Source organism: Scyliorhinus canicula, chromosome 11, assembly GCF_902713615.1.
Source record: "Scyliorhinus canicula chromosome 11, sScyCan1.1, whole genome shotgun sequence".
NCBI classification, from domain to species: Eukaryota; Metazoa; Chordata; class Chondrichthyes; order Carcharhiniformes; family Scyliorhinidae; genus Scyliorhinus; species Scyliorhinus canicula.
In genome coordinates, this window is record NC_052156.1 from 1,627,498 (window position 1) to 1,639,086 (window position 11,589).

Below are 11,589 nucleotides of genomic sequence, written 5' to 3' on the forward strand. Positions count from 1 at the left end.
AAGTCACAGCAAGATTCTATCATAACCAATATATTAAAATATATTGAGAGTACACGGTTTGTCTCTGCTTGCTAAAGGTAATGTTGACACGAGTTCTGAATTATTGAGCTGGCAGCGAAAGCAGAATCAAGTTTCTTTCACCGTCACTCTCTCTGTTATCAGCTGCTGCTCAGCTGGAAGCTGTCGGCCTCCCGAGTCAGAAGGTTGTGGTTTCAAAACCCACTCCAGCAACATTTTGCAGCCTGACACAAGTCTTACTTCAGTGCACCGTGGTAGCGTTGCACTGTCGGAGGTGCCACCTCCCAGATGAGACATTAAACCAAGGTCCCACTTCAACCTAAGATAAATAGTTCAAAGGTATCACGAACTAGAACATTGCTGCACTTGCCTGTAGATCCACTTCGTTCCTGATAATCTTCCCATCTGCCCACTTTAGCTTATTTCTAACTTCACCTGGGAGAGACAGAAGTGACATTAAAAATCCCCAAACAGTAGTCCCATCTCACAAAACCAACATCAACTCAAATCTCTACAGAGCGGTCTACTCCATTCTCAGTTAGAATCATACATTTTATCATCGGAGGAAGCCATTCAGTTCTTCGTGCCTGTACTAGCTCTTTGCAGCAGTTATTCATTGGAGCAGCACAGTGGTTAGCACTGCTGTCTCACAGCTCCAGGGACCCGGGTTCGATTCCGGCCTCGGGTGACTGACTGCGGTGTCTGCGTGCTCCGGTTTCCTCCAACAGTCCAATATGTGTAGGGAAGGTGCATTGGCCCCAATAGAGTGCAAGGATGTGCATGTTAGGTGGAGTCATGGGGATAGAACTATAGAACAGTGCAGCACAGAACAGGCCCTTCGGCCCTCGATGTTGTGCCAAGCAATGATCACGCTACTCAAACCCACGTAACCCGTAACCCAACAATCCCCCCATTAACCTTACACTACGGGCAATTTAGCATGGCCAATCCACCTAACCCGCACATCTTTGGACTGTGGGAGGAAACCGGAGCACCCGGAGGAAACCCACGCACACAGGGGGAGGACGTGCAGACTCCACACAGACAGTGACCCAGCCAGGAATCGAACCTGGGACCCTGGAGCTGTGAAGCATTGATGCTAAACACCATGCTACCGTGAGGCCCCACGGATAGGGCAGGAGAGTGGGCCTAGGTAGGGTGCTCTTTCAGAGGGTGGGTGCAGACTTGGTATGCCGAATGGCTTCCTTCGTCACTGTAGGAATTCTATTCCTAAAATAAGCTACGATGTGGAGATGCCGCCGTTGGACTGGGGTGAGCACAGTAAGAAGTCTTACAACACCAGGTTAAAGTACAACAGGTTTGTTACAAATCACTAGCTTTCAGAGCGCTGCTCCTTCCTCAGGTGACCTGAGGAAGGAGCATTCATCTGAGGAAGGAGCAGCGTTCCGAAAGCTAGCAATTTGTAACAAACCTGTTGGACTGTAACCTGGTGTTGCAAGACTTCTTACTGTAAAACAAGCTGGCAGATTCCCAACTTGGAGTAATGGTTATATACTGGACATGGGGGCATGGAGACGGATCGGGTCAGGAAGGGGCAGGCGGGCTGAATGGACTTTCCTCCTTACACTTACCCATCAATAGCCCCATGTTAAAGTGGTAACGCTCCAGCATGATCTGGTTCCTGTGCTTGCAGACTGCTGCTTCAACCTGGGGAGGGTACAATGAGAATATTCTGAGATACTCCTGTTGACGGAAAGGAATTTTCCTTCCTGTAAATACTGCAAGTATTATTAAGCTATTAAAATCCTCAGAACCATAAAGACCTTTCCTTAAAGGAGACAGAAATTCCTTACTGGGATGGCCAGAAACATAACAGTGTGCAACACACAGAACCCAAACTCTGGCACCTTGGCTGCTCTTTGACCTGCTTTGACCTTTAATGCCTCTGCAGTATTTGGAAAGGGGTCGTTGCTGACCCTACCAAAGGAACTCAATCAGAACAGCAAGCTTTGTTACTATCAGAAGCTTGAGGGATATATTTTGTATTCTTGGTGCCTTGCCGAACCGCTGCAGTCCCTGTGGTGTAGGTATACCCACTGTGCTGTTAGGGAGGGAGTTCCAGGATGTCGCCCCAGCGACAGTGAAGGAACGGCGATATATTTCCCAGTCAGGATGGTGAGTGACTTGGAGGGGAACCTCCAGGTGGTGGGGTTCCCAGGTATCTGCTGCTCTTGTCTTTCTAGATGGTAGTGGTTGTGGGTTTGGAAGGTGTTTGTCAAAGGAATCTTGCAGTGCATCTTTTTTATGGTGCGCACTGACAGTGAGCTAATGAATGTTTAAGTTGGTGGAAGGGGTACCAATCAAGCAGCTGCTTTGTCCTGGATGGTGTTGAGCTTCTTGAGTGTTGTTGGAGCTGCGCTCATCCAGGCAAGTGGAGAGTATTCCATTACACTCCTGACTTGTGCCTTGTAGATGGGAGCTTTGGTGGGGACCTGCCCTGGTAGCCACAGTATTAATGTGGCTGGGTCCAGTTCAGTTTCTGATCAATGGTAACCCCCAGGATGTTGATAGTGGGGGATTCAGCGATGGGAATGCCATTGAATGTCAAGGGGCGATGGTTAGATTTTCTTTTGTTGGAGATGGTCATTGCCTGCCACTTCTGTGGCATGAATGTAACTTGCTGCTTGTCAGCCCCGAGCCTGGATATTGTCCAGGTCTTGCTGCATTTGGACATGGTCTGCTTCATTATCTGAGAAGTCACGAATGGTGCTGAACATTGTGCAGTCATCAGCAAACATCCCCACTTCTGATCTTATCATGGAAGGGAGGTCATTGATGAAGCAGCTGAAGATGGTTGGACCGAGGACACTAACCTGAGGAACCCCTGCAGTGATGTCCTGGAGCTGAGATGATTGACCTCCAACCACCACAACCATCTTCCTTTGTGTCGGGTATGATTCCACATCACTTTGCAGATGATTAAGAGAAGTCTGATGGGATGGTAAGTGGCTGGGTTGGATTTGTCCTGCTCTCTGTGGGCAGGACATCCCCGGGCATTTTCCCACATTGTCAGTAGGTGCCAGTGTTGTAGCTGTACTGGAATAACTTGGCAATTGATATTCTCTAGTGTCAGTCCTTAGCTGACTGTCAGAAGGTGCACTGTCATTCGCACCAGTTCCATTAGATCAGTTTAGGATCTAATACAAACAAAGCAGTCACACATCGAGCTGTGGTGGCAAGAAGCTGATTATAGTCAGGGTGAAGGAGCTAATTTCCTGGCATTTAAATCTGATTCAGTAAGTTTATTTGGAGCAGATCTTGTGTTGCAACATTAAGAAGCTGAATGCACTCACCGCTTCCTCAATCTGTTCTGGTGTAACTACAACACCAATCCCACATTCTCGCTCAAAGTCTGCACTGTCGATTGGATCCGTCTGATGGTTCTTAAAGTAATCTAGAGAAGCTAATTGAAGAAACAAAAAAGATTAATTTTTCTTTCTCCTAAATGAAGTCAACCCACTTTTTGATTGTTCATGTGTTTTGGATTGGTGGGTACAAAAGATCAGAGAGAGTAAGGATTGCGAGGAAACCGAGGAAGAGACAGAGAGCAAAGTAGTCAATGGAGCTGTTTCAAAAACCCTGATCAGTGTAATATTGAGGGAATCAGAAGTTGGATGCATGGGAAGTCAGGCCAAAAGGAAATGCATTCAATGTAAACTTGTATGTGAAGCATTAATCTCATGAGCTACGCACAGAGCTTTCATCCTATGCAATTACATTTTAGTAGGAAACACAAGTAACACTTGTGGGTAGCACTCTCGCCTCAGAGTCACAAGGCTCTGGTTTCAAGCCCCACTCCAGCCGGAGCAAAAAAAATCAAGGCCAACAGTTCAGTGCAGTACCGAGGGACTGCCGCACTGCTGATGGTGCTGTCTTACAGATAAGCCATTAAACCGAGAGAGGCTCCACCATCATCCGCTCTGGTGATGTCAATGATACCATGTCACTATTTGGAGGAAGGGAGTATGGGGTGCTGTCCTGGCCCATATTTCAGCCCTTAAACAACATTATTGCATTGCTGTGTGTGGGAGCTTGCTGTGCACAATTGGCTGCTGCGTTTCCTACACGACAACAATGACTACCCATCAAGAAGTACTTCATTGGCTGTAAAACAATGTGAGACACCTGGTGGTTGTGGGAAGTGCTATATAAACACAAGCCCCTTTCGCGATGGTGAAAACAATCCGTTTGAAAGCAGAGCACGAGACAAAGTGCCAAAATGGGTTGGATTCAGGAAACCAACACGTTATTTAAACAAACTTTGTCCAACTATGAGAGGCAACTTGTGTTCCTATGAATCCTAGCCCCAAGCAAAAAAAAACCCTTCTATCGGAAGTCTGGAGAACACGAGAACTAATATTACAAAAAGTTGATTAGGGATAGCATTTTCTGGGCTCTCGTGAAGGTTAAATACCACATTTCCTGTGAATATCGGCAAGTGCTTCACAGTGAACTGACACTAGAGTCGCTCCTGTGACTGAAATACAGCAGCCAATCTGTCTACAACACCTGGGAGATAAACGATCCATTACTTGTCGTGTTGTTTGAGGGACGAACGTGACCTGTACAGTTAACTGTCACTACACCCAGCAGCTTTCTGACAGCCAATCTTATTCAGCCAATTGCCAGCCCAGTGCAGTGCTTACCATTGAGCTGCAAGCTCGAGTTTATGTCCTTCTTTGCAATGTAGTTGACCAGGAAGGCCAGGTGTTTCTGGTCTTTGAGCCGGGTGGCTGCATTGTACAGGAGTGTGCCTGTCGCTTTGTCCACAGGAGAACCCAAATCCCTTCTGCCTGTTGTGTTTGGAGACAAAGAGAGGGAGAGTTAGGATGAGTTTGGAGGAGGAGAGGCAGGTAAATGGAGGTGCCCCCCTCAGTCACCTTTCACCAGTGATGGCAAATTGTTCCGATGATACAAAATCAGATGTGATATTCCTGGAAAATACAGAAATTCAGCTCCTCATTCGCTGCCCTTTGGCTTCAACCCACAGAGAGAGTACTGTAGCTAGCCTGCTTTTCCTGATGATTAGGCTCGTTGTGCCTTTATAACCCTTAGCCCAATATTTCTGTTATTCTTTTGCCATTCCAGACGCACCATTATCTGACAGATGGCCAATCACTCAACACTCCCACTAACCCACATTTGCCTTTCTTCTCCATCCTGTGAACATGAAATGTCACTTTACCTCTCAGCTTGCAGCCTGATAAAGTTCCATGCCCAAAACACCACAACCTACCCCATCACCCACTCCCAGGACAGGTACAGCACGGGGTTAGATACAGAGTAAAGCTCCCTCTACACTGTCCCCATCAAACACTCCCAGGACAGGTACAGCACGGGGTTAGATACAGAGTAAAGCTCCCTCTACACTGTCCCCATCAAACACTCCCAGGACAGGTACAGCACGGGGTTAGATACAGAGTAAAGCTCCCTCTACACTGTCCCCATCAAACACTCCCAGGACAGGTACAGCACGGGGTTAGATACAGAGTAAATCTCCCTCTGCACTGTCCCCATCAAACACTCCCAGGACAGGTACAGCACGGGGTTAGATACAGAGTAAAGCTCCCTCTACACTGTCCCCATCAAACACTCCCAGGACAGGTACAGCATGGGGTTAGATACAGAGTAAAGTTGATTTAAATATATAAATATTGTATTATATTTTCACATTAATTTGTTTTTACTCTTCCAGCGATGTGGGTTTTGCTGGCTGAGCCATCAATTCTTGCCCATCCCTAGCTGCCCCTCCACCGAGTGGCTTATTTTCTATTCACGGCGCCCAATGCTGCTCTTGCTCATGTATTTGTATTGTTTGGCCTCTTGTTCCACACTGTAACCAATCACTGTTTGTTGATGTACCATTTGTCAATGTACTTTGTTGGTTATTCTTTTTCTCTACTATGTGCGTACTGTGTACGTTCCCTTGGCCGCACTTCCACTGTACTTCGGTACGCGTGACAATAAATCAAATCAGGAAAAACAAGCCAGCGACAGTGCTCGGTGTTGGTTGAAGCCAAAGGGCAGCAGCAAGGAGGAGCAGTTAAGTCACCCACATCGCTGTGGGTCTGGAGTCACATGTAGGCCAGACCGGGTAAGGATGGCAGATTTCCTTCCCTAAAGGACATTAGTGAACCAGATGGGTTTTTCCGACTATCATTTCATGGTCATCATTAGACTTTTTACTGAATTCAATGTTCACCGTCTGCCATGATGGGACTGAACCCAGGTCCCCAGAGCATGACCCTAGATCCCGATTCCAGTGACAATACCGCTAACACCAGCCAATACTCTCATCAAATCAGAATTATATAAATGTTTTCAAAGTTATGCTAGCCTTAAAACTAATAATATTGCCTCACATTGCCCAATCAAACTGCCTCCTATCACCACACTAACTGCTGACAGCACCAATCCCCAAAGCCAATCCTACTAAGAGTTATTGTTTGTTTTGTGTTTTTTTTTGCAGTTTCAGGCAGCACCACACGTCCTCTCAGCAAAGTACAGAACAGGAAGAGGCCCCTCCGCCCTCCAAACCTGCACCAATCATAATGCCCATCTAACCGAAAACCTTCTCCAGATCCAATACTCTATATTCCTCCATATCCGGGGTTCTCTGGATTCCCTTTTTTCTTGATGGAAACATGTTGGCTTTGCACTGTCCCTGTTAAACTGTTGGGCTAATACTCACTGGAGTTTAGAAGGATGAGGGGGGTTTGGATTGAGGAATATACAGCATTACATCAGGAGGTAAAGGGTTGCTTGTGACAGATATCAAGAGCTAATAACAGCAGAAGCCCTAGGGGTGTGTAGAATGTGCAAGAGGTCATTTAAAAAGTAAATTAGGAGAGCAAAATAGGGGACATGAAAGGATACTGGCAGATAAAATAAAGGGAAATGCTAAGTTATTTTCAAAGTACATTAAGGGTAAAAGGAAACCGAGGGAAAGGGTCGGGCCCATTGAGGAGCACAGTGATAATTTGTGTTTGGAGGCAGAGGATGTCGTTAGTGTTCTAAAGGAATACTTTGTGTCGGTGTTCATTCAGGAGGGGGACGGTGTGGGTACAGAAATCAGGGAGAAGGACTGTATTAAATTAAAGAGATAATAATGATCTTTATTCGTATCACAAGTAGGCTTACATTAACACTTCAATGAAGTTATGTGAAAATCCCCTCGTCGCCACATTCCAGCGCCTGTTCGGGTACACGGAGGGAGAATTCAGAATGTCCAATTCACCTAACAGCACGTCTTTTGGGACTTGTGGGAGGAAACCGGAACACCCGGAGGAAACCCACGCAGACACGGGGAGAATGTGCAGACTCCGCACAGCCAGTGACCCAGATGGGAATCGAACCTGGGACCCTGGCGCTATGAATCAACATCCACTGTGCTACCATGCTGCCCCAGTCTTCTTTTTCGATCCTTATTTTCTCCTCAATATCCTTAGTTATCCAGCGTACTCTAGCTTTGGATAACCCATATTTATTTCTCATGAGCACATAACTAGCTTGCCCATATTCATTTCTCCTTTGAAAGTCTCTAATTTTTCATCCACTGTTCTGTCCACCAAAATGTGTTTCCAAATAACCTGCTCCAGCTCAATTTATAGACCCCAAAATGTGACCTTTTACAGCCTGGGATAGTAATCCACGACAGTGGGTGTACCTAACACACTGACAGCACAGTGGGTCTGCCTAACACAGACAGCACAGTGGGTCTGCCTAACACAGACAGCACAGTGGGTCTGCCTAACACAGACAGCACAGTGGGTCTGCCTAACACAGACAGCACAGTGGGTCTGCCTAACACAGACAGCACAGTGGGTCTGCCTAACACACAGACAGCACAGTGGGTCTGCCTAACACACAGACAGCACAGTGGGTCTGCCTAACACAGACAGCACAGTGGGTCTGCCTAACACACTGACAGCACAGTGGGTCTGCCTAACACACAGACAGCACAGTGGGTCTGCCTAACACTGACAGCACAGTGGGGTCTGCCTAACACAGACAGCACAGTGGGTCTGCCTAACACAGACAGCACAGTGGGTCTGCCTAACACAGACAGCACAGTGGGTCTGCCTAACACACAGACAGCACAGTGGGTCTGCCTAACACACAGACAGCACAGTGGGTCTGCCTAACACAGACAGCACAGTGGGTCAGCCTAACACAGACAGCACAGTGGGTCTGCCTAACACACTGACAGCACAGTGGGTCTGCCTAACACAGACAGCACAGTGGGTCTGCCTAACACACTGACAGCACAGTGGGTGTACCTACCGCTCTGACAGCACAGTGGGTCTGCCTAACACACAGACAGCACAGTGGGTCTGCCTAACACAGACAGCACAGTGGGTCTGCCTAACACAGACAGCACAGTGGGTCTGCCTAACACAGACAGCACAGTGGGTCTGCCTAACACAGACAGCACAGTGGGTCTGCCTAACACAGACAGCACAGTGGGTCTGCCTAACACACAGACAGCACAGTGGGTCTGCCTAACACACTGACAGCACAGTGGGTCTGCCTAACACAGACAGCACAGTGGGTCTGCCTAACACAGACAGCACAGTGGGTCTGCCTAACACAGACAGCACAGTGGGTCTGCCTAACACAGACAGCACAGTGGGTCTGCCTAACACAGACAGCACAGTGGGTGTACCTAACACTGACAGCACAGTGGGTCTGCCTAACACAGACAGCACAGTGGGTCTGCCTAACACAGACAGCACAGTGGGTCTGCCTAACACACAGACAGCACAGTGGGTCTGCCTAACACAGACAGCACAGTGGGTCTGCCTAACACAGACAGCACAGTGGGTCTGCCTAACACTGACAGCACAGTGGGTCTGCCTAACACAGACAGCACAGTGGGTCTGCCTAACACACTGACAGCACAGTGGGTCTGCCTAACACAGACAGCACAGTGGGTCTGCCTAACACAGACAGCACAGTGGGTCTGCCTAACACAGACAGCACAGTGGGTCTGCCTAACACACAGACAGCACAGTGGGTCTGCCTAACACACAGACAGCACAGTGGGTCTGCCTAACACACAGACAGCACAGTGGGTCTGCCTAACACACAGACAGCACAGTGGGTCTGCCTAACACTGACAGCACAGTGGGTCTGCCTAACACACAGACAGCACAGTGGGTCAGCCTAACACTGACAGCACAGTGGGTCTGCCTAACACACAGACAGCACAGTGGGTCAGCCTAACACAGACAGCACAGTGGGTCTGCCTAACACACAGACAGCACAGTGGGTCTGCCTAACACAGACAGCACAGTGGGTCTGCCTAACACACAGACAGCACAGTGGGTCTGCCTAACACAGACAGCACAGTGGGTCAGCCTAACACTGACAGCACAGTGGGTCTGCCTAACACAGACAGCACAGTGGGTCTGCCTAACACACTGACAGCACAGTGGGTCTGCCTAACACACTGACAGCACAGGGGGTGTACCTACCGCTCTGACAGCACAGTGGGTCTGCCTAACACACTGACAGCACAGTGGGTCTGCCTAACACACTGACAGCACAGTGGGTCTGCCTAACACACTGACAGCACAGTGGGTCTGCCTAACACACTGACAGCACAGTGGGTCTGCCTAACACTGACAGCACAGTGGGTCTGCCTAACACTGACAGCACAGTGGGTCTGCCTAACACACTGACAGCACAGTGGGTCTGCCTAACACACTGACAGCACAGTGGGTCTGCCTAACACTGACAGCACAGTGGGTCTGCCTAACACTGACAGCACAGTGGGTCTGCCTAACACTGACAGCACAGTGGGTCTGCCTAACACACTGACAGCACAGTGGGTGTATCTACCGCTCTGACAGCACAGTGGGTGTACCTACATCTGTGGGATAGGGGTCTGACCTATGAGGAGAGGTTGAATAAACTCTGGGCAGCACAAGTGAATAGCACTGTGGCTTCACAACGCCAGGTTCGATTCCCCACTGGGTCACTGTCTGTGTGGAGTCTGCACGTTCTCCCCGTGTGTGCGTGGGTTTCCTCCGGGTGCTCCGGTTTCCTCCCACAGTCCAAAGATGTGCAGGTTAGGTGGATTGGCCATGATAAATTGCCCTTAGTGTCCAAAAAGGTTAAGAGGGGTTATTGGGTTACGGGGACAGGGTGAAAGTGAGGGCTTAAGTGGGTCGGTGCAGACTCGATGGGCTGAATGGCCTCCTTCTGCACTGGATGTTCTATAACTTGGTTTGTTCTCACTGGAACAACGCAGGTTGAGGGGCGGCCTGATAGAGAATAGAATAGAACAATACAGCACAGAACAGGCCTTTCGGCCCTCGATGTTGTGCCGAGCAATGATCACCCTACTTAAACCCACATACCCGTAACCCAACAATCCCCCCATTAACCTTACACTACGGGCAATTTAGCATGGCCAATCCACCTAACCCGCACATCTTTGGACTGTGGGAGGAAACCGGAGCACCCGGAGGAAACCCACGCACATACGGGGAGGACGTGCAGACTCCACACAGACAGTGACCCAGCCAGGAATCGAATCTGGGACCCTGGAGCTGTGAAGCATTGATGCTAACCACCATGCTACCGTGAGGCCCCTAAAGGCCCTAAAGAGGTCGACAAAATTATGAGGGATATAGACAGAGTGGATAGAACATAGAACAGTACAGCACAGAACAGGCCATTCGGCCCTCGATGTTGTGCCAAGCAATGATCACCCTACTCAAACCCACGTATCAGACAGTGACCCAGCCGGGAATCGAACCTGGGACCCTGGAGCTGTGAAGCCACAGTGCTATCCACTGTGCTACCGTGCTGCCCTTTAGTCAGAGACTTTTGCCCAGGGTAGAGGGGTCAATTACTAGGGGGCAAGGTTTAGAGGAGATGTACGAGGCAAGTTTTTTTACACAGAGGGTAGTGGGTGCCTGGAACTCGCTGCCGGAGGAGGTGGTGGAAGCAGGGACAATAGTGACATTTAAGGGGCATCTTGACAAATACATGAATAGGATGGGAATAGAGGGATACGGACCCAGGGAGTGGAGGGGTTTAGTTTAGTCGGGCAGCATGGTCGGCGCAGGCTTGGAGGGCCGAAGGGCCTGTTCCTGCCCCCAGCCTCCTCCCCGGGACCGGGCTGTCCGCCAAAACCCGGGGGGGGGGGGGGGGGGGGGAGCCGCTTCCGGCAGCCTGGGGGCCGGGGAGAGGCCGGGGGGGGGTGGGGGGGGGGGGGAAAGAGGCCGGGGCCGGGGGAGAGGCCGGGGCCGGGGGAGAGGCCGGGGCCGGGGGAGAGGCCGGGGCCGGGGGAGAGGCCCGGGGCGCCGGGGGGGGGGGGGGGAGAGGCCGGGGCGCCGGGGTCCCGCTTCCTTCCCGCTCCCCGTACCTGTCGGGCGGCCCGGGCCAGCAGGCCGCTCAGCCCCGGGTTCCGCAGCGTCTGCTTGGCTCTGTCCTCACTCAGCCCCAACCCCCGCAGCAGCTCCAGGCCCGACATTACTGCCCGCGCCCCGCTCAGCCAATCAGAATGGCCGAGCCCGTCCCCGCCTCCTGCCCCGCCCC

The 11,589-nt window shown here is 50.2% G+C and overlaps 1 protein-coding gene across 1 annotated transcript in view; it reads right to left on the reverse strand.

Moving 5' to 3' along the window:
* Positions 1–11,541, reverse strand: part of qars1 (glutaminyl-tRNA synthetase 1) — a 101,320-nt gene extending 89,779 nt beyond the window's left edge. The window contains exons 1-6 of the mRNA XM_038812003.1: positions 11,417–11,541; positions 6,604–6,703; positions 4,686–4,832; positions 3,333–3,442; positions 1,611–1,686; positions 389–453 (exon numbers count right to left, since the gene is read on the reverse strand). Of these exons, the coding sequence (XP_038667931.1) occupies positions 389–453; positions 1,611–1,686; positions 3,333–3,442; positions 4,686–4,832; positions 6,604–6,703; positions 11,417–11,524 (606 nt within the window). The 5' untranslated portion in view covers positions 11,525–11,541. The remainder of the gene's footprint in view (positions 1–388; positions 454–1,610; positions 1,687–3,332; positions 3,443–4,685; positions 4,833–6,603; positions 6,704–11,416) is intronic.
* Between the last annotated feature and the right edge of the window lie 48 nt (positions 11,542–11,589).